At 35.0% G+C, this 24519-nt stretch overlaps 1 protein-coding gene across 1 annotated transcript; it reads left to right on the forward strand.

Annotated features, from left to right (window-relative positions):
* Nucleotides 1-13738: 13738 nt before the first annotated feature.
* On the forward strand, nt 13739-20620 carry LOC110903810 (transcription factor bHLH18). Its single transcript, XM_035983281.1, has 5 exons — nt 13739-13795; nt 14512-14608; nt 14704-15201; nt 19379-19771; nt 20345-20620. The coding sequence occupies exons 2-5, from the start codon at nt 14573-14575 to the stop codon at nt 20417-20419; spliced, it is 1002 nt and encodes a 333-aa protein (XP_035839174.1). The 5' UTR covers nt 13739-13795; nt 14512-14572; the 3' UTR covers nt 20420-20620.
* The last annotated feature ends 3899 nt before the right edge of the window (nt 20621-24519 follow it).

A 24519-nucleotide genomic window follows, 5' to 3' on the forward strand; every position in this document is an offset into this window, starting at 1 on the left:
CTCTAAGTTGGAACCATTGTTCCATACCTGAGCTATTTGATCTAGATTAGCACTCGGGGACCTTCCGTAAGTCTTCTTTCGCTCTTTTATCGCTTTTCGAGTCCGAAAGTCAACGTTTTGTTGACTTTCTGCATTGACCAGCTTATGGTCGATGCGAAGTTCATGGAACTTCATAACGTGAGCGTGATCACGATGGTTATAGTCCGTAGTGACTATACCTACTGATCACCACGTTAACTAGGCTCAGTGACGGGTCGTAGTTTCGGCCAAAATGTGCATTCTTGCATATTTTGTAACCAAACTACTCGTGAGCATCAAAGCCGTTTGTTTTGATGTCAAACCTGTTTTCTAAACTTAGTTAAGCATGTTCTAACATGCTTAGCTCGTCACTTTTAGTTTAGTGCTTATATAGGGTCGTAAGGTAAGCGATCTAAACCATCGCTTATACTTTCGAACCCGACCCATTTGGTCGATCTTTAGGATCCGACCAAACACATTAGGTGACCATAGCTATAACCTTCCGAGGTTATACCTTGTGGTCACGATGTTAGGCGTTCCGAACGCGTTCTACGCGAACGACGCGTTAGGGTAGCATAAGCTACCTAAACGGGTCGTGACGGACCGTAAGCACTTAGGTTAAGTTTCATTTTAGTATGTAGGCTTTGGTAAACCATATTACACGAGTCTCCATACTCGTTTGGTTTACGAACCCGCGTACTATCCGATCCTTCCGATTTGGTCCGGTATATTAACATAGCTACCTATTAGGTGCCGTTTGATATCCCGTGATCTTTAGCATTATCTGGTTATTATACAAGAACTTCAAAGCAATCTCAGGTGAGTACATTGAACCCCATCTTTTACATGTTTTCGAGGAGTCAATGTGAGTACATTGAACCCCTCTTTTACTGTTTTCCAAACTGTTTTGGGGTGAAACACATGTGCCTACTTGCTACTTTTATGCTTTCCGGTTTTCACATCATATACTACTATGTTCGATAGTACATATATAGTACATGATTTCATTGTGTTTATGCTATGTATGCCCATTGTGTGCGTACTTAGTACATTGTTTCACATTACATTACTGTTGCATATGCTCATCCAGCATATGAACATATTACACTACATTTTGAACCGTTGTACTCTACAATACATTTCATGCTACGTACGCCCATTGTGTGCATACGTAGTACATTGTTTCACATTACATTACTGTTGCATATGCTCATCCAGCATATGAACACATTACACTACATTTTGAACCGTTGTACTCTACAATACATTTCATGCTACGTACGCCCATTGTGTGCATACGTAGTACATTGTTTCACATTACATTACTGTTGCATATGCTCATCCAGCATATGAACCCATTACACTACATTTTGAACCGTTGTACTCTACAATACATTTCATGCTACGTACGCCCATTGTGTGCATACGTAGTACATTGTTTCACATTGCATTTCTGTTGCATATGCTCATCCAGCATATGAACACATTACCCTACATTTTGAACCGTTGTAACCATTTGACTATGTGAACCGTCTTAACCCTTCAATTTCATGAACCGTCTGTAACCATTGAACCGTGTAAACCAGTTGTATCCGTTGACGTGGATTACATTTGACAATAGACATTTGACTATACATGAACATTTCTACCGTTGTTAAACATTTCATCTTGATGGTTTGGTTTGAGTAAGTGATTTAAGTAACGAGGCATGTGTAATATGATACAAGCATGGTGGATACGCCGCTGGTACTTCCTATATATAAGTGTTTGTATGGTATTACATATCGTAGCGGTATTTGAATCATTTCAATTTGAAACATAGAACATTTTATACAAATAACACGCTTTTCACAAGACATTGATTTACAAACAACAAATCTTATACAAACTCTTTTTTTTTACATGGTTATTCAGTTAACCATGCATTGTTCTCTTATTTATACATATCATTTGATCTTACCGTTTTTCAAATGATTTACAAGACAAAGCAAAATACGAGGTTCATGACTAAACATTTTCTCAAACTCAAGTCATGAATTCCGTTTTCACAAAACCAATGTATCTCACAGGCATTTTTATGCTGACGTACCTATTTTCACATGTGTTTTCAGGAGATGATGCATAGGACTTATCAAGACATACTTAGGCGGACCTGTGCCTTAGTAACTTAAAACGAGACAAGAACTAGTTAATTTATGCTATGTACACTTTGATTCTTGTTTAGACAATGTAAACTTTCATGTTTGATTTATAAAACGAAACTTCATTTGCCATGGATTTGAAACAATTGATTCTGTTACAACACTCCCCGACGTTTCCGCCACGTTTGGTATGTTCTACGTGGTCGGGGTGTGACAGAAAAGATGGTATCAGAGCCAATGGTTATAGGGAATTAGGTTATTAGTAATGCTTTGACCTAGTCTATAACCTTCCTAGGACCCTAACGCGAGTTTACTTGCGTTTAGTCACAAAACAATACCGTCACCTATCCTTAGGCGACTACCACAACAAGAACATAAATTTCAAAACCGCTTTGAAAACCAATCATCTGTTCTAGGATGATTGATTACTAGGTTTTGAACCCTCTGTTATAAGGTTTTGAACCCCTTTGAATTTTCAAAACTCCCGTCAAAGTTTTGGGTCCTAACTAGTGTGAACACGTGCGAACTGGAAGAGTGAATGCCTGTACCCTGGGTTTTCTGTCTAAGGTTAGAGTGTTCGTACAAATCCGCATAATCGGACCAGTCACTCTTACCTGGGAACTCTTGGGGTGAGTGTCCACTTATAGGCGAGCATGTCTTCGCGATACACTATGAGGATCTATTTGCTCTGATTCAGCCCTGGTGTTGTTTGTTTGCTTCATGATTCAAACAAGTGACCATCAACCGTGATTATGGTCAGTGATTGTAACATCCTATTCTTACCCAATACCATTTTATTTGTTTCCTTTCATGTTTTCCTCTTTTAGAATGCCTCCTCGACGCGAACACCAGATAGCAACTGCCGAGCTGGCAGAAATTATTGCGCAGCAGATGGCTGCTCAATTCCCAAATCTCTTTGCTCAATGGAACCAAGCCAACAACAACAACAATGGTACATGCAATTTCAAGAACTTTAACTCGGCTAAACCACTCAAGTTTAGTGGTTCTGAGGGAGCAACTGGGCTTCTCCAATGGTTCGAGAGCATCGAGAATACCTTTCGCCACGTGCAGTGTCCGGAAAATCGCAAGGTCGAGTTTTCTTCGAGTGTGTTTCAGAAGAGGGCTCTTACATGGTGGAACGGGGTAATGAGAGACCGTGGTGCAGATGTTGCTCTAGCACAAACATGGGCTGAACTGAGAGCACTTATGATGAGAGAGTTTTGTCCTCGTCATGAACAACGAGCGTTGGAGAAGGAGTTTGATGATTTGAAACAAGATAGTGGCGAACACAAGGCATATACTGATAGGTTTGAGGAGTTGAGTCTACTTTGCCCGACTATGGTCGCCCCACTCAACAAGGCTATCGAAAGGTACATCGACGGCCTGCCTGACTCGGTACAAGATATTGTCACTGGTAGCAACCCTACCACACTCCGTCAGGCCATTGAGCTATCTGCAACCTTGACTGAATCGCAGATCAGAAAGCATAAACTTTTTCGAAAAGGTGACAAGAAATCGGCCGGGGAATCGAACCCAATCGAGGAATCAAAGACCATGGATGAACAGACTGAATCTCCTAAGAAGTCAAGGAAGCGAAAGGCTTCTCAGAACTTCGCCGTGGTCGCTCACAATGGTCAAGCCGTCCCCAACCAACCAGCTCAACCCCCTGCTAGAAAACCATACAATGGAACTGCACCCTTGTGCAACCAATGTAGCCTCCATCATCACGCCAATGTACAGTGCCGCAAATGCCAAACTTGTGGACTCATAGGCCATACAACAAGAATCTGCCCAGCTGCAGCTGCACCAAACCAAGCTGGCAACAATCCCGCTCAAGGTCGTTTCCTACCAGGTTCTTGTTTCAACTGTGGCGAGATGGGTCATTTCCGAAGAAATTGCCCAAAGCTTGCTAATGCAAATCCAGCACAAGGATGATCACCCGACTGACTAGAAGACAACATCGTTTAGAAATAATCATGTCTTATGTATTAAGTTTCTTTTGTTGTCAAGATCCAAGGAACAGTTGATATCGTTGTTTATAAATAAATCTTTCATTTACATTGCAATGTATTTCGATGGTTGCATGTATAAAACGACATATCCCTTGCAATACCGACAATCAAGGAACCGTATTCCTTGAAGAACAAACTACCCCCAAAATTCTCCAATTCTATAATCGCTTGCGTCTTCCACGGAATTCCTAAGTACCCGTTTATTCTAAGGAAACGAAGTACAAGGCGCAGGTTACAACACAAGACGAATACCCAAGGTACCACTATAAATCCTTAATAGGGTACCTAGGAATTTCCCGTAAGTCTTTAATTGTTGTATACCTTCATTCGAATGTGGTGATTCCTTGTAATCAAAAATCGAATTTTGGGAGATCTTTCTATCTTCTCAGATAGATTCCAGTGAACATTGAGACCCGTCGATTGGTTTCCATATCCGTATTCAATCAATAACAAGTTAAAAACAAATTATGATCAAGTTAAACAAGTATGTGACTTCGTGCTTATGTGTTCCCTTATGTGTTGTTGTGTGATCCAAATTATGCTATCCAAATCTTCGTAGAATCTTACATATCCGTGTACAAGAGATTCATAGTAGGATGCCCAAAGGTATTACTTAAAATCCTCAATGGACTTCTATGTTATAGTTAAGTCCCTCGGATTATAAAGTACTACTTCATAATTAGACCCCTTGAGTGGTCTAGCTAAACAGATTCATCCAAAAATCTGGTTAGGGATATCATGTGATGATATAGCTGAAAGGACTCCTTGGTGGCCTAACCAAGAGGATCCCCTGTCGATCTAATTAAAAGGAACCGGTGGAAGTCTAGTCACCCTCGTCACAAGTTTGATATCCTTCCCCAAAACATTACAAAACAAACTGTGCGGACTGTGCAAGGGATTACGTAATTATGGATGCATACATAATTATGGAATTTAGTGCACAGAAATCACAGCAAGTTCTGTCATGTGTCTAGAGTTAACCCTATTCATTTCCAATTCTGATGAAGCATCCGTTGAGGAAAAATGAACTAGCTATTCATTTTTCACTTCTGAAGAATATCCGTTGAGGAAATGAATATCCGTTTATCCTTCATTTCCAAATCTGAAGAATACCCGTCGAGGAAAATGACTCCGTTTGTTCATTTTCGTTCTGAAGATTTATCCGTTGAGGAAATGAATATCCGTTTATCCTTCATTTCCAAATCTGAAGAATACCCGTTGAAGATGACCCCGTTTGTTCATTTTCGTTTCTGAAGATTATCCGTTGAGGAAATGAATATCCGTTGTGTAATCCTTCATTTCCAACTCTGAGGAAGCAACCGTTGAAGATGACTCCGTTAGCTCATTTTCGTTTCTGAAGATTTATCCGTTGAGGAAATGAATATCCGTTGTGTAATCCTTCATTTCCAACTCTGAGGAAGCAACCGTTGAAGATGACCCCGTTTGTTCATTTTCGTTTCTGAAGATTATCCGTTGAGGAAATGAATATCTGTTGTGTAATCCTTCATTTCCAACTCTGAGAAAGCAACCGTTGAAGATGACTCCGTTAGTTCATTTTCGTTTCTGAAGATTATCCGTTGAGGAAATGAATATCCGTTGTGTAATCCTTCATTTCCAACTCTGAGGAAGCAACCGTTGAAGATGACTCCGTTAGTTCATTTTCGTTTCTGAAGATTATCCGTTGAGGAAATGAATATCCGTTGTGTAATCCTTCATTTCCAATTCTGATGAAGCAACCATTGAAAATGACTCCGTCTGTTCATATTCGTTTCTGAGGAATGACCGTTAAGGAAATGACAGGATATTGCCTTACATATCGCTGGTGGTTATTTGGCAAAGTCACAAATAGACTCCTACGAATAAATTTCGGGACGAAATTTCCTAAAGTAGGGGAGACTGTGACACCTGTGTCACCGCGACCATCAAACAAATACCAAGCCGATGAAATATTGTATTTCATACTTGGGATCTTGTATAAATATGTGTATGTTTTGCAGATATCAATTATTGTTCAATTTCAAACTCTACATTGCTTTCTAGAGCATTATACGCAAACTGGTGCGTAAACGTACTCAGTTTAATGCGACAAATACTCCGGAACATCAACATATACTCAACATACCTTAAATAACCTTTACATAACTTAGAAATAAGTTTTGAAGGCTTTGGTATAGCAAAAACAAGTTAATTCGCTTACAGGGACTAAACTTGACAAACTGCGAAAGTATGCCAATTTGAACTGTAACGAACATTCCGGAACATGTCCATAAGTTAAACATACCATAAATATCCTTTACATAGCTTAGAAATAGGCTTTGAGAGGTTTGGTATGCTAAAACAAACTTTTGGATCATTCAGGGACTAAAAGTGTCAAAAAGTGCATAAGTTTGCACTTTCGCGCATAACTTACGTTCTGAATACATCCGGACATCCAAAAATTTATGTAAGCATCCTTATATTTTGCCTTAGTGTTTGGCATGAGAAAAATCCATTCGTCGCGTCATTTGGATCGTCTTTCGCGCTTATGCGCATTCCGTCGTAATTAAGCGAACATCGCAATCGTACGGCCAAACGAACCGACATCCGGAATATTTTTGAGCATATTTCATGTCCCCTACACTTTAACTTCATCATAGAGCCTTGAAATGAGGTTAACGGGGCTTAAACGTGCCAAAAATGGGCCAAAATACGTGTTTCTGAAGTGCAGGGACCAAAATTGTAAATTCTGATCTGGGAACCTTAGGCGGGGCGCGTAAGGATTTACCAAATCCTTACGCGGGGCGCGTGAGACTGTCAGACAGATTCAATGTATCTATTTAATGCAGTTGGCCTTTCGTTCGATCAAGAGGCAATGCCCTTTCACCCAATCAAGAGCCAAGGGGCAATTTCTGACTTACCACAAGAATTTGACAAGTGTACGCTCGAGATCGCGGCACGATATTCGATAAACGATCCTAACGGTTCCACTTTTCCTATAAATACCCCCCCCCCCCACTTTGTTCCAAAAACCCACAAAATCTGATCTTAAGGCTCTAAGTTGGAACCATTGTTCCATACCTGAGCTATTTGATCTAGATTAGCACTCGGGGACCTTCCGTAAGTCTTCTTTCGCTCTTTTATCGCTTTTCGAGTCCGAAAGTCAACATTTTGTTGACTTTCTGCATTGACCAGCTTATGGGCGATGCGAAGTTTATGGAACTTCATAACTTGAGCGTGATCACGATGGTTATAGTCCGTAGTGACTATACCTACTGATCACCACGTTAACTAGGCTCAGTGACGGGTCGTAGTTTCGGCCAAAATGTGCATTCTTGCATATTTTGTAACCAAACTACTCGTGAGCATCAAAGCCGTTTGTTTTGATGTCAAACCTGTTTTCTAAACTTAGTTAAGCATGTTCTAACATGCTTAGCTCGTCACTTTTAGTTTAGTGCTTATATAGGGTCGTAAGGTAAGCGATCTAAACCATCGCTTATACTTTCGAACCCGACCCATTTGGTCGATCTTTAGGATCCGACCAAACACATTAGGTGAACATAGCTATAACCTTCCGAGGTTATACCTTGTGGTCACGATGTTAGGCGTTCCGAACGCGTTCTACGCGAACGACGCGTTAGGGTAGCATAAGCTACCTAAACGGGTCGTGACGGACCGTAAGCACTTAGGTTAAGTTTCATTTTAGTATGTAGGCTTTGGTAAACCATATTACACGAGTCTCCATACTCGTTTGGTTTACGAACCCGCGTACTATCCGATCCTTCCGATTTGGTCCGGTATATTAACATAGCTACCTATTAGGTGCCGTTTGATATCCCGTGATCTTTAGCATTATCTGGTTATTATACAAGAACTTCAAAGCAATCTCAGGTGAGTACATTGAACCCCATCTTTTACATGTTTTCGAGGAGTCAATGTGAGTACATTGAACCCCTCTTTTACTGTTTTCCAAACTGTTTTGGGGTGAAACACATGTGCCTACTTGCTACTTTTATGCTTTCCGGTTTTCACATCATATACTACTATGTTCGATAGTACATATATAGTACATGATTTCATTGTGTTTATGCTATATATGCCCATTGTGTGCGTACTTAGTACATTGTTTCACATTACATTACTGTTGCATATGCTCATCCAGCATATGAACATATTACACTACATTTTGAACCGTTGTACTCTACAATACATTTCATGCTACGTACGCCCATTGTGTGCATACGTAGTACATTGTTTCACATTACATTACTGTTGCATATGCTCATCCAGCATATGAACACATTACACTACATTTTGAACCGTTGTACTCTACAATACATTTCATGCTACGTACGCCCATTGTGTGCATACGTAGTACATTGTTTCACATTACATTACTGTTGCATATGCTCATCCAGCATATGAACCCATTACACTACATTTTGAACCATTGTACTCTACAATACATTTCATGCTACGTACGCCCATTGTGTGCATACGTAGTACATTGTTTCACATTGCATTTCTGTTGCATATGCTCATCCAGCATATGAACACATTACCCTACATTTTGAACCGTTGTAACCATTTGACTATGTGAACCGTCTTAACCCTTCAATTTCATGAACCGTCTGTAACCATTGAACCGTGTAAACCAGTTGTATCCGTTGACGTGGATTACATTTGACAATAGACATTTGACTATACATGAACATTTCTACCGTTGTTAAACATTTCATCTTGATGGTTTGGTTTGAGTAAGTGATTTAAGTAACGAGGCATGTGTAATATGATACAAGCATGGTGGATACGCCGCTGGTACTTCCTATATATAATTGTTTGTATGGTATTACATATCGTAGCGGTATTTGAATCATTTCAATTTGAAACATAGAACATTTTATACAAATAACACGCTTTTCACAAGACATTGATTTACAAACAACAAATCTTATACAAACTCTTTTTTTTTACATGGTTATTCAGTTAACCATGCATTGTCCTCTTATTTATACATATCATTTGATCTTACCGTTTTTCAAATGATTTACAAGACAAAGCAAAATACGAGGTTCATGACTAAACATTTTCTCAAACTCAAGTCATGAATTCCGTTTTCACAAAACCAATGTATCTCACAGGCATTTTTATGCTGACGTACCTATTTTCACATGTGTTTTCAGGAGATGATGCATAGGACTTATCAAGACATACTTAGGCGGACCTGTGCCTTAGTAACTTAAAACGAGACAAGAACTAGTTAATTTATGTTATGTACACTTTGATTCTTGTTTAGACAATGTAAACTTTCATGTTTGATTTATAAAACGAAACTTCATTTGCCATGGATTTGAAACAATTGATTCTGTTACAACACTCCCCGACGTTTCCGCCACGTTTGGTATGTTCTACGTGGTCGGGGTGTGACATGAACAAGTTGAGGAAAATAATCTTTGTATTGAGTATATTAGTACTAAAGATATGCTTGCGGATCCGATGACTAAAGGTCTCCCACCTAAAGTTTTCGAAGAACATGTATCGAATATGGGACTTAATAAAGACCTTATTTAATGGCATATTGTACTAGCTTATGTTTTAATTAATAAAATTTCCTCAGTTTGATTTTGTATGTCTCTAACATATGTTCTGCCGGTGTAATGACATATAGACAAATATAAATACAAATCAGACGCTAAAGGGCTTATGTGTATTTTGATCATAACTATTAGGTTTTAAATTGAGGCTATAGTATGACTAATGGGGGTCCTGAGTCGAATGATGATTCAACGACTGTATTTCTCTGCTATAGTTCTTGGTTTAAGGCTAAAATGAGTGTTAACTCCTGGCCAGGCTCATCTAATACTCATGATAAATGATTACTCGGCTAAGTGGGAGAATGTGAGATTAAATATATTATTAATATATTATTTAATCTTGTAGCCATTATAATCATTTATATTATATAGATCAAAATATATTAATAACCTATTAATAATTAGTTGGTAATTGTTGATAGACCATATTACCCTTATTAACTAATTAGGTTTCCTCTTGGGTGTATATATAAGGAGATTGTTAGTGAGTTTAAGGGCTAGACAATTACACAATTCACACAACCCTCATAACATCATTCACGGCTCTCTCTCCTAACCGAAACCCTCCCTAGTTTCGGTTCATCACCATCATAACGTTACACCCTAAGGAGGAACCATATCATCCTGACAAGTATGTCGAACTCAATGGCTGCATCTCTCACTGGATTCTCTGCTGGCCTGTCTGCTGTAACAGGTATGTTATTCATGTTTTCCATTATGTTTAAACAGAACTGATCAACATACACCACCCCCTTGATTGATCCACCATGGTTTGCATGGATTAAACCATGGCAACCATGGTCCTCCTTTCCATTTTTTCAACAAATCATTTCCTTGTTCTTTAGACAAAGATAAATTAAAATAAATAAGTGGCTAGTGGTTTGAGTCATGACCACATTCTTAGGGTAGTGGTTTTAGATGGTGGATTAGAGGTGAGTTACATGGCACTAACATAAAGGGTCATGGTGGTCATGAGGGTCATGACCACACCCTATAGCCTAACACAAACCCTGGTTAGTTTATACATTTTTTTATTTTTAATTATTTTAGAGGTGGGTTTCTGGAAACCAAATTTCATTACAAATATTTATACATTTTTTTTATTTTTAATTATTTTACATGTAATAGAATCTTTTAGTTTACTAACACTCTGGGTTAGTTTACTAACACTCTGGGTTCCGTAATACATATATTTTTTTTTAAATTTTTAATTCTTTTACATGTAATAGAACCTTTTAGTTTACTAACACTCTGGGTTCCGTAATATATTCTTAGAAATTGTAATATGTAACACGACGTACGGTTTCTTACTATATGCTTCTAAATAATTAATTGTGTTCTAAATTGATGTAACCTCTACTTTTATATACTGGATTATATTTGGACAACATATTCATGATTTTTTAGCCGTGTATGAAGAGAATTATAGAAAAAAATTAAAATAAGATGGCTCTTATAGAAAATAGTAAAGTTAAAAAACTTATCGGAAAGGACATAAGTACCCTTAACTAGATTGATAGACTCCATTCACTATGGGAGTGGAACACGTGGGTGGAGATTTTACTTTTAGTGACTAACGAACACTAATTAAACATGAGATATATTACTTATTATGAAGTTTATTTCCTAATGGGAACATTAAACATGAGATAAATTAGTTATTATAAAGTTTATTTCCTAATGGGAACAGGGCCGGACCCAAGCCCAGCCCAAGGTGGGCGGGCGCACCCCGGGGAAAAAAAATTAGTGCTAAGTTCCGTCGAAAATCCCGTCCGTATCCCTTTGAAGTTTTCGATCGCACCCCTTGAATATTTTCGTCCGGTAAAAAGTGTTATCAATTTATGTTTTAAATTTTTTTAGTAAACTCTTATTTAAAAAAAAATAATACCTAAATTATATCTTTTAATACGTAACTAACTAAACACAAATACCCATACCTTTACCCACTTATAATTCCTAACTAGCTATCGTACTAAGTCTTAGCCCATTAACCAAACCCAACAATATTTCAAACTATAATAAAATAATTAAAGCCCAAAACCTAAAGAAATTCTCTCCCGCTCTCTCTCTCTCTCTCTCTCTCTCTTGCTTCCCTGCATTGCCAACGAACAACATCACCCAGCGACAACAGTCCAGCAGCCCGCGACCACCATAATCAGCCACCATACCACCGTCATTCGATACCAAATCTAACCGGAATCCGAACACGGGTAAGTTTCTTTGTTATTTTGATGATTTTGGTTGATATTATAGGAGAAAAAAGGGTAATAAAGTTGTTAAATAGGTTTGAAATTTTGTGTGTTTTGACGTAGTTTATGGTTATTTAGATGATTTTTAGGGTGATTATGTTGTTTATATATTTTTAGGGTGATTACAACTTACGTTATGATTTCTAAGGGTTGAATAGTTGAAAATTAAAATTGAAATATTATGTTATGGAGCGATAAACTTATGTTATATAGAAAAAGAATTGCTTAAGAAATTAGCTTTAGATGATGTTTTGGATAGATTTCAAAAAATTAAAACCCGTAGGACGTCGACGTTTTAATTATGTTTGTAACAAGGTCTGACATGTTTTTGATGATTATATAAATTTAGTTTGATGCTCGTTTGTTTTATATGACTCGATCCGACCCGATACGAACCGATTTTTTACTTATATACTTAGGGGCCTAAAATTTTTAAAAATGTTCCACACCTCAATGGAAAAATTCCTAGATTCGTCACTGAATGCTAACATTAGATGCAATGGGTTATGTGTGGTGTATCTGCTTTGGATAGGATTAGGTGTTTTTAGGCCCCCCTTTCCCTGTCGTATTGTAATTTATTTCCTAACTCCTCGCTGTTTGTTGGTAATACAATCTTATGTTAATAAAAAAAAAAAATACGTAGGCTTTTTGCATGTGCCGAATAAAAATTATGGAAGTGGACAAACGGAATTCCATAAATTATTGAAACATTGAAATGCAAGGACAAAGTACGCAGTCCCTTTTCTCAACCTTAATCACGTTGCCTTTAGTCATTGGTAGTATATAAAGATTTTATTCTTTTATATGTGTATATATCAAATATCCGTCTGAATAATGCCAAGATGAAAACTCACTATTTAAGCTCCTTACCAACTGTTAAATGCCTTGCAAATTAATTTGACTACAATCTGCAAAAAAAAAAAAAAAAAAAAAAAAAAAAAAAAAAAAAAAAAAAAAAAAAAAAAACCCTTCGAATACAATTAAGTGTAAGGTCTTTTTCTTACGGCAAATTTCCTTTTAATTCTCATCGTCTGTGAGATTTAAACCCAAGACCTTCCTCTCCTAAAATGTTTAAAAGTTTTGTCTTTACCAATAGACCACCACCCTATTGGTAATTAAGTGTAAGATCTTACGTTCAAGTCTCACAAGTAGCAAGATATTCGACGTTAAAAACAAAGAATAAATAAAAAGAACTTAAAATTATAGAATTTTTGTTGTTGAATTGAAATGAAGGGTAAAGTTATTATACAAAAGCCCCTAAAAATAAGAAGTATACAAAGATATAATGAATAACAAAATATAATACAATGCTGAGCAAAATATAACACAATGTCGAAAAAAAATACAACGAGTCACCAAAAAAAAAAAACAAAAAAACAAAATGATGCAAATTTAAATATAGAAAAAACGCAATGATAAATAAAAAGATACAATAATGTAAACAAAAAGTTTAAAATCTACAAGCTAAACATTTAAAAACAACAACCTAAAATCTCACATCGTAGTGTTCGATGAGACAGTTCCAGTGCCGCTTTAATGAAGTTAATAGGAGTCCGTTTAATACCTTATTTACGACTTATTAATTTTAAGAGACTTTATATTTGATCCTAATCTTTGAAATGAAACTTTACTTTCAACAATAAAACTTAAAATTAAAAAAAAAAAGATATATTTGGTAGGACACACTCAAAATTTTTCCTTGAATTCTTTGTCATCTATAAGTAGACGAGATTCCAATATCATTATCTCATACGAAAGAAAAAAGTGGGGGAATCCAATAAACAGATCCAACGAATTTTACCAAGGTAATCTAATCTGTATTCTTCTATTTATTTCTGGGAGAAACGATAATATATATTGTTAAAATTAGGATCATTCTGGACCTGTGTTTTGATTAAAAAAATGGTCGTCTATATAAGCCTTCTTAATTAAGATGGTTGTATCTAAATTTTAGATTAAATATAGGTCAAATATGTTAATTATGAACCTGATTAATTGGTTTTTGGATCATTATTCGAAATTAATTCTCTTATAAGAAACTCGTATCTTTTGGATGGCTTGAATTAGTGGATGGCTCTTATTTCATTTCTAATGAGTCATGATTCTTAAATTTGCCCATCTAAACCGTGCACAGATCGTACAAAATATTATCTGTTTTGTAAACCGTGCATCTGTTTGCTCCTGGAAATACTATTATTTTAAAACTCTATTTATGTTATTATTTAAAAACTCCTTTTTAACTATTTATTGTTGTGTTCTCATGTTTCTGTCGATTTGTTGAGCTTAGGATATATATATAAGTTTAGACATTTAAAAAATATATAGAACTTTATCGATATCGATTAGGGAAATGTAATCCGACCACCTTTGCATCATTTTAATTATTATAGAGTTTTCAATTCAATTGTGATTACATATCGTTGATACGGAAATAAGTAGTTCATTGGTCTTTCAAAAAAATTTAAATTCCCCGGCATCGGATATAAGTTTGGGACAAAATATGAGTTTGGTTATGTTGCAGACCACTGATAACTGCCATCTGCGTTCTTAATAGATCAAGCAAAGCTACATATATACTTATAATGGATATCCAGAATGGGGCATGGTTTCCTGAACTAGTAAGAATTGCTGTATCTTTATTTAATAAAGGTTATTACGGATTGTTTTCTTGTTTTATGTGGTTTGATTATTAACTTAAACTTACACATAATAGGATATGGAATATCCTCATGAGCTCATGAATCAACCAGGAATATATTCTTATAGCGAGTTAGCGGAAGTATTTTCTTCACAAGGCTACAAAGGTTATGAGAATCTGACCACCAGAAACCAACATATTGGTGCAACCACCACTAATTTAGTCATGCAAGAAAGTAATATGGCCACTTCAACCAGCTCTTTTGCTCCTATTTTTGGATCATCACTCAACACTTTCAATATATCTTTTGGGGACATCACTTCACCAGCAACCATAAACCAAAAGGAAATCTCTGGAGGATACAAATTGGATTACCATAATGCATTGAAAGCTACAGAGAAGATGAATCTCAATGAACTTCATGGATCCATTGAGCTCCCTAAAAGAGTTTCCAGTACAACTAGAAGAAACCGTAGACAAGCCCAAGACCATATCTTGGCGGAAAGGAAGAGAAGGGAGAAGTTGAACCAACTCTTCATGTCTTTGTATGCTCGCCTGCCTGAAATTAAGAAGGTACTAATTTATGTACGATCACAGTTTCTTGATTTAAAAATAGGAGCTCTTTGCCATATTAATGCTTTCACACCATATACACCCCTTACATCCCTATACGCTTCCTTTGAGGGATGTGCATATAAAAAGTAGTGATGTATCAATACCCTCACCCTTTTTTTAAGCTTTACTTACTTGCTATGGTACAACTTATTATACCTCATAACTATAACGCTAGGAATAAGTTCCTTCCTAAACACATATTTAGCTTAATTTACTTGATACGGTACCGTTATATATTATCTCTCGTAAATGACTGTAGCATAAGAAATAACATTTGTGCTGGCCTGATGGGGTAATTAAAGGAAATACATTACTTGTAGAGTTTGGCCCATTATTGGCATCCTACATGTTCCTTTTTAACGATGTGATTGATTATAGAGTAAATTATTGTTTTGGCCCTTGTGGTTTACCCAATTTAACTCTTTCAGTCTAAAATGAATATTTTGACATATCAGAATGTTCCATTTTGTAATGGTTTTAGCCTCTGACACTAACTTTGTTACTTTTTTACACTTAGTGTATGTTTAATTAGGTCAATTACTTTGGGGTTATTTTTGATAATTACAAATTTCTTTTAATATTTAAGAAATTATTAATGAAATTACTTAAGTTTTTTATTATCACTTTATTACTTTAACGATTATCATTTAATAAAATACGTTTAAAATATACAAATAAATATGTATTTTCATTAGCCGTTTGTTTTTATAGTCATTGTTTTAAAAAAAAATTAGCTTTTTTTTTAAACCGTCTATTATTTTTAAACTTGTTTGTTTTTAAAAGTAGTTCTTTTTAAAGTCGTTTATCTTTTAAAGTATTTTTTAAACACTTTATTATACATTATTCTTTAAAAAATCGTTTGATTTTAAATATTTTTACACAATTCACTTTTTTAAAGTCGTTTATATCTTAAATTCTACAAAATTACGTGTCTAAAAAACATAAGAAATGGGAGATTTGAAAAAAGATGAGTCATTCTAATAAAAAGTTTGCAAAAGATCATCAATTTTCAATCTTTTTTTAGAATGGTTTATCTTTTTTTCAAAATTTTCATTTATTTGCGCCATATGTTCGTTCAAAATTTGTTATTTTTTTTTAACATTTCGTTTATTAAATCCATGTGTTTTTTTAAAACATTACACTTGTTAACTTATTTTTTAACGTTTTGTTTTGTTATAAACGTCGTTTTTTCAACCACTTGTTCATTTAAAAACTAAAAACTGATTGTTTTTATATTCCTTCTATTTTTAAATCGTTCATTTTTTAAAGATCTTTTTCCCTGATGCCTACAAGTAAATTGAATACAAAATTTCAAAAAATGAACGATTTTTAAAAATGGTTCTAAAAGTAACGGTTTAAAAAGAAACGCTTTTAAAAATCAACGATATAAAAAAACGATTTGTTTAAAAAAGTTTATAAAAAGATTTTAAAAGGAACAATATAAAATGAACTGTTTAAAAGAAAGACGAATTTTAAGATAAAGATTTTAATAAATAAACGGTTAAAACTGAACAATTTTAAAAATGATAGACAATTTAAAAAGCTTAAAAAACAAAGGATTTTAAAAACAACGTTTATAAAAAAACAAAAGGTTAATGAAAATACATATTTACTTGTATATTTAAAACACATTTTGTCAAATAAGAATTGTGAAAATAATAAAAAAAACTTGATTAATTGCATTAATGATCTCTTAAATATTAAAATAACTTTGTAATTATCAAAACAATCCCTAAGGTATATAATGAATTAGTTACCTGTCACACCCTCAAATTTCACATGCGGGGTATTACCGCGAGGCGCGTGACATTCCAGGATCAAGACACTAATCATATTGAACCATTTCAAGTTTAATTGTAAAACGTTTAACTACCACATTCAACATGAATAATGATAATAGTTTTAGAAGTTTGAAAATGTAAGTTAAAGTTATCAGCGGAAGCAAAAGTATATAATCCAGACTTAATTGAAAATCATAGTTATTTAACAAAACAATGTAAACGGTTTAACCAAAAGCCATGACACTCTCCAAACTGCAAGTGCCCATCCGAGTCGTACCTAACGACCTGCAAAGCATGCAATAGTGTGTCGACATAAAGTTGGCAAGTTCACAGTTTTAGGTAAGCAAAAGTGAAGTTCACAACTATTTTTGGTTTTTGTATGACTCGGGTAGCTAACCCTCATCACATGACTAAACTGTGTACCGAATGCTGACGTTTCGTTTGTGCCCTCAATAATGTCTATCAACATTAAAGCAAGAGTGAAGGTTAGAAGTTCACACCTGGGCTCAAACACGGTGTGAGGTTTGTCAAACCTAATAGTGCTATTAACTAATACCCCGCGTATGCCCACCCAGCAATTTAATTAGTAAACTATAGGGACTTTCATGATAGAGTTTTTCGTTTAGTCTAAGTGTACTATCCACCTCCAGGGCTATCGTAAAAAGTGTTGTCCTAAACCAAGGACACATGCTTTTAGAAAAAGGTTGTGAACTCACCTTAGGGTGCATGTTATATCCAAAAGTGTTGGGTATCAGAGACACAAACTTGCACATCATGCAAACATTCACCAAGACATTCCCTAACAATTATAGCATATCATAAGTAACCAATGCTAAAGTAAAGTTATTTCACGTGTGATCAAGCTCTACCAAATTGTTAAACGTACAACCTGATGGTAAGGTTATTACTGTGATGTACAGTAATCATAGGTTCGTTTAGCCCCATTCCTAGGAACCCCTAACGAAGTGTAAATCCGCCCCTAGATATCTTCATCTTTATGTTAATATCATCTTTTTAATTATTCTCTTATCATTGTTATTATTATTATCTTTAGTATTATATATATTATTAATGTTATTATATTTAAGTGATTATTTTCTTTAGTCAGTTGCGATACCGCGATGAATAGAACTGGTACTGACTGAATATCATATTGAGTGCCGGTATTGTAAATGAACCGAACCAATTCCTTTCAAACAACAACAGTATCGGTACCGGTAAATGTTTTTTATCGATGTAAAACACATGTCGATTGTCATTCCACGTCTGGGTATCGTATATGTACTGTAACAAATCAAAATGATCCCGACAGAAGACCCGCAACGTAGCGTGGGGCATCCTCTAGTTTAGTAACATAACTAAATGCGACTACAATTCCATCTTTTCTCTAGCAACCAAGAGTAAACACATTGCCCATGTTTCACCAAAGTTTAAGAAATATTATTTTTATAAATTATAATATGACCCGCTTGTGGTATGCACATATAATTTATATATGTGTGGACGCTCGAGGGGCAAAAGTGAAAGTTCACTAATTTTAACGTTATTTACTAATTTCTTGAAAATAACGTTAAAAGAGGGGGATGGTTAATCATGCATCAAGTGGTGGCGTTGATAGCCGAAAGACAAAAGGGTACATGCACTAATCGGCATTTCTCCCGATTGTTGAGTGTTATGTGCCTTGTGTCCAAGGCTTGATGCAAAACTACTATCGAGCCGGGGGTCTCACTGGAAGCAGCCTCTCTGTTCCTACGGGATAGATGTAAGGTTGTCTACATCTTATCCTCCTCAGACCCTACGTTAGTTTTGCTATTAATGAGATTTACTAAGTATGATGATGATTTTTATAAACTATAATATTTTGAGTGTCGCTAAAAATTAGTTAAACAAGTTAAACCATTAAAATAACACTTTTCCCTTTAAGTAGGCACTACACTTGATATGCTTTTATTGATTTTTTCTTCTTTTTTTGTTAACTAAAAAGTTTCACATATGAACTTTGATATTTTTCTTTTCTTTTTTTGTTAATTAAAAAGTTTCACATATGAACTTTGATATTTTTCTTTTCTTTTTTTGGTTAATTAAAAAGATTCACATATGAACTTCAAATCAAAACTTAATCTGTTTAATTGATTTGAATGGAACTGTAAAGAAAGAAAACAATCATAATGATGCTGATTTTTTATCGCATAAAACATGAATAAAATGTGAGCCAATGTTATGTCACATGTGAAACAACTCTTGATTTTCCACATTGCAATAATTATATCCCAGTTATAATAAAATTGTTATGTTTAAATTTTAGAATGTTCTTCTCAAAGTGAAAATTTCTAATAACATATTATATATTGTAGATGGACAAAGCTACGGTGCTTGAAGATGCAATTAAGTATATTAAACACCTTCAAAACCGCGTGAAGGAACTCGAAGAAACATCAATTACTGGAAATAATATCATCCACGAATCAACAGCTTCGATGAAGACATCCAAATTTCATGGTGGTGATGAACTTGATCATGCATCTTCTTTTGATGAGACAATTTCTTTACCTTGTAACAGATCTTATAACCCTGGGATTAAAGTAAGAATATCAGGAAACAGCATACTTGTGAGAATTTACTGCCAAAGAAATTCGTTGCTTGCATTAAAAGTCCTCGCTGAAATGGAGGGACTTCATTTCACCGTCATGTATAACAACGCTCTTCCAATCTCTGGCAATGATGCTCTAATAACCATAATCGCTGAGGTATGTAGTTCATTTGAGCTACATATATGTATATTCACGAGTTATATTTATGTAGCTCGTCGATCTCTCTCTCTATATATATAGTTTTTCTATACTAACAATATAATTATAACATTTTAATTTAATAAAAAAAGGTTGAAACAATTTATAAGAAGAAGATGTTGTTTGGTTGATAATGGTTCTCAAGTTCTTAAGTAACTATGTGATATTCTCATGATCCACACCCTATTTTTGTGTATATAGGTATATGTATATATAAAAATAAATCAAATAAGTTTTAGCATGTCAATTTTTTTTACCAACAATTCCTAATTTTTATAGGATAAGTTCACCAATACTTGAATATGGCAAGATTTAAACTTCCAAATCTTCTGTTGTATACACAATCACTTTACCAACAGAATATCCCATTGAAGACGAAATACAACTAATAAAATTATGCTACATGTAAACTATAGTGTAATCTTATTATTCTACTTATTTCTTTTGTAGTGTAATAACAACAAATTTGTACCAGATTTTATTACTCTACTACACTTTTGTTGTTGATTAATTATTTCTTGTGTTGTGTAGATGAGCGAACAGTTCGTCATAACTTCCATGGATCTTGTAAAATGCTTAGGGTCAGCTCTTTCGAATTTTCTATGAGATGCTTGAGGATTTGATAGCAGATTGTTGTATGGAACAAGCTTCCTTTTTTGTATTATGAGATGCTTGAGGATTTGATAGTAGAGTGTTGCACGGAACTAGCCTCCTTTTTTGTATTTTTTGTGATAATATAATAGGGCTTCAAACTATATGCTCAAATTTATCAGATATATATATTTCCAATATTTGAATAACAGGGCTTCAAACTATATGCTCTCATGTATGAGAGATATATATTTCCAATATTTGAGCAAAAGCGTACGTTACATAAAGAGATAAATTGGCACATAATTTTTTTAACGGCAAAGAACGACGTTTAACCATCGTGACATCGGACACTTTGGCCAAGGTCGAACACTCAACCGCCGCCAGCCTCTTAGCTCTCCCAGATGTGGGGAAACCTGACCTCCACCTGCCCGAAGGCACGACAGTGGAATAATTTGCACGTAATTATCTTTCTAAAATCCAATTAACATTTGGCAGATTTTATTTTATTTTTTTTTTGTTTTTTTGTTTTTTTTTTTTTTTTTTTTTTTTTGCAGATTATAAGGGGTGTTTGGTTCGAGTAATGTTTTGTAAAAAACTTGGAAATGTTTTGTAAAAAATTTGGGTTTCTTAGTTTTCTTAATTAACTAATATGGGTTTTCTTTATGTATATATACATATACATATACAGAGAGAGAGAGAGATAGACCGTTTATTGTACAAATTGGCTTAATGTACGCCGCGTACGAGATGCAGTATCAACATGCGATTTTGGTTTTTTCAGCAACATGCGATTTTTTTAACATGCGAAGTTATTTTTTTTTTAATATGCGGAAATTTTTTTAACATGTGATCTTTTGGTTTTTTTCCATCATGCGAGATTTCCTTTCTGGGCTTATAACATACGAACTTGCCATAGCATACGCTTCATACGTTAAGGCATTTTGTGCGATACACTTTATATATATATAGAAACGAGATCAGGAGAAAACGCTTAAAAGTGTGAAAACGGTGAGAACGGATCCTGGCCGAACACGTGGCGCGCGATATAATCAAGGCAGAGGGGTTTTTTTGTCCTTTTATCTTCTTTTCCAATGCGTTTCTCACAACACCGTTGTCACTTTTAGCGTGTAGGTAGAAATAATAACTACCTGCCGTTTTATTGTTTTTTTAGATCTACCTCGATGAATTAATCGTTTTTGTGTTACATAGTAAATATTTTGGCGTTTATGGGGTTCCCAAACTCATTAAAGTCAATTAATAATTCAAACATCTTGGCGTTCATGGCGTTCTTAAATTGATTATAATTCATTAATAATTCAAAACATTACAACTAAGACGAAATCAAACTAAACTTATACACTACTACAAAACCAACCATTAGACGGTGTTCAACTTTGCTTTAGACGGGGTTTAAGTAATAACACCGTCTTAATATCAATAAGTATAACATATTTGTATACGAATGTAAGAACCTTTTAGACGGTGTTATCATTAAACCCCGTCTTATACAAAAAAAAAAAGACATAAACCCATTTGTAACCCTAACTTACATACTGATGAGTTAGGCTACAACAATTCAAACCCTCCCCTTCCTCTTCAACGTGCGACGACCGAAACCCTACAGCCGCACCACCACGCGCAGCCCCTTTCCCTTCGATTTGCTCGACGACGGAAGCATTCTCCTTCGATTCCACCTTCGAGACTGGTTAGTTTTTTCGATTCCACTTCGACGCGGTTTGTATGTATATGTATTGTTGTTTGTAAGTGATTTGAACAGAACAATCTTTAGATGTTGTTTGTTTAGAAGCGGGTTTTGTTCTTGCATAGAAGAATATTTGAAACTAAGAAGTTGATTTTGTTGGTAACTTCATGTATTATAGCTATGAGTGAATGATCAATTAATTTTGTGTTTAATAATTCTAGGGTTCTTGAGCTTGAATTGGGGGTTTTGGTTGGGATAAATTAGATTGTCAGTTTGGTTGGAAGCTACATCTAAAAAAGCCTTCTAGCAATGCATACGAGATGTCGGAATCACATGAATCGAATGCTGAGAAATCGGAATTGAAGCCAGCCGCTGAGGGATTGACGAACAGTTCTAGCTATCCACATCATCGTTCAGATGATACACTCAAACCCAGGTTTGCTGATAATTTTTCTACAATGGTGTATATTTTTAGGGGTGTTTGGTTGTGGAACTGGTTATGCGATATTAAATAATAGCTGATAATAGAGAGAGCTGTAATTAATTGATAAGACTAAAATATAATATAACATCGGATCTACTTGGAGAAGGAATATTCACAGTGGACGGGGACCAATGGCGGGAACAAAGGAAGGTAGCGAGCCAAGAGTTCTCGACGAAAATCCTAAGAGATTTTAGCAGTGTAACCTTCAGAAAAAACACAATAAAACTCGGGGAGATACTGTCACAAGCAGCAGATAGCAACCAAATAATTGATATAAATGTAATGTCTAGTAGCTTTTATCACTAACATTTCGTAAATTTTATTATTAGCACGTACATAACATAACATTCATGACGTGTGTTTATACAGGACTTGTTCATGAAATTAACTATGGATATCAATATTTAAAGTCGGTTTTGGGATTGATCTTGACAACTTGGGTGGAAATGAAGAAGGTGTTCGATTTAGCCTTGCATTTGATGATGCAAACAACTTAATATATAAAAGATTTTATGACCCATCATGGAAGATCTAGAATTTTTTGAATATTGGAATGATAGCAGAGTTAAAAACGAATTTGAAAATGGTTGATGATTTTGTCTATAAGCTCACCCAGACCAAGATTGAACAAATGCAGATGTCCAAGGATGAATCTTTGGTAAGCTTATAATTAAATTCTCTCAAGTATAGGTATTACTATCATTCACCTGCATATTTACAATAATAAGCTTTGACTAATCCTTAATTTGATAGGTTTTTTCATGCAAAACTTTTACAAACTTAAAAGTTTAAATGACAAAAACTTAAAATTATAGCCTTCTCTACTTCCAAACTTTTATTTCTCTAATCCTTAAAAAAATTAAATATTATAACAAGTTGTGTTAAAATTAAATAGTTGTAAGCGTTTAATTGTTAAATGTTAATAGTTTTAAGCTTTTAAACCTAAGCGTCTACGTTTTCAATTTTATGTGTCTTTCAAGTTAAGAAATATTTTTTTTTTACTAAATTGAGTTTTTAAATATTTTTAAAAGTTCACTTTTAAAAACGTATGTGCCTTTTTATACTTCTCCTTAGAAGATTACGAAAGTAAGTACTATAAATATTAACAATTAAGTTTTGCACTTCTTTATGTTTTTTCTTAAGTGTTGCAGGTTGGATACGGGGCTAGTTTCATCGAGTTCTTTGCAGAGGAGGCAAAGCGTGTTTATTGTGATATAATTCCGGCAATGCTGTCTGATCGACGTCTTTTTGTTCTAAAGCAGGTGCTCTTAACTTTTATCATAGACATCTCAATTGATTATATTATATGACCACCTGTTCTCCTTCAAGTCGTCAATTGAAACCGCAAACTTGTCCAATCATCTTATATGCTCTATGAGCATTGTGTCACACCCCAACCGATGGCGGAATCATCGGGGCGCGGCACTGAGCGAAACAGATTGTTCAGAAGTTTCCACAACAACTATCATACAATTCAGTTATATAACACGTCCCATACCGTGTCCCAAATAATAACAAGTTATCATAGAAATCAACTAAACAATATGGGAACTGTTCCGACAACTCAAATCTTAATTATTACAGACCGAAAGTAAATATTGTTTTAAGACCTCTAGACGGCTATCAGTAAATCTTACTGACTACAGGTGCCAGTACAAGATCTACAGATAATTATGGCCCTGGGGCAGGTACGTGGACACTGTCCTAAGGTCATTGCCTCGCTTCCCTAGCACGCTAGTAGCTTAAACACCTGTCACATACGTTAAAATAAAAGTCAATACATATAATGTAAAGGTGAGTACACAAGTTTGATATAGCATATAGAGTTCGAATAGTTTACGCATAACCAAGCACGTACACAAGGGCAAACGATGCATGTAAATTATCAACATGGGACCATCGATACCAATGACTTCGAGTTGACTG

This window comes from Helianthus annuus, chromosome 14 (genome assembly GCF_002127325.2).
Source record: "Helianthus annuus cultivar XRQ/B chromosome 14, HanXRQr2.0-SUNRISE, whole genome shotgun sequence".
Classification (NCBI taxonomy): Eukaryota; Viridiplantae; Streptophyta; class Magnoliopsida; order Asterales; family Asteraceae; genus Helianthus; species Helianthus annuus.

Coding starts and splice junctions, on each gene's coding strand:
- LOC110903810 (XM_035983281.1), top strand. CDS start 14,573: ATGGATATCCAGAATGGGGCATGGTTTCCTGAACTA. Junction 14,609..14,703: donor GGGCATGGTTTCCTGAACTA/GTAAGAATTGCT, acceptor TACACATAATAG/GATATGGAATATCCTCATGA. Junction 15,202..19,378: donor GCCTGCCTGAAATTAAGAAG/GTACTAATTTAT, acceptor TATATATTGTAG/ATGGACAAAGCTACGGTGCT.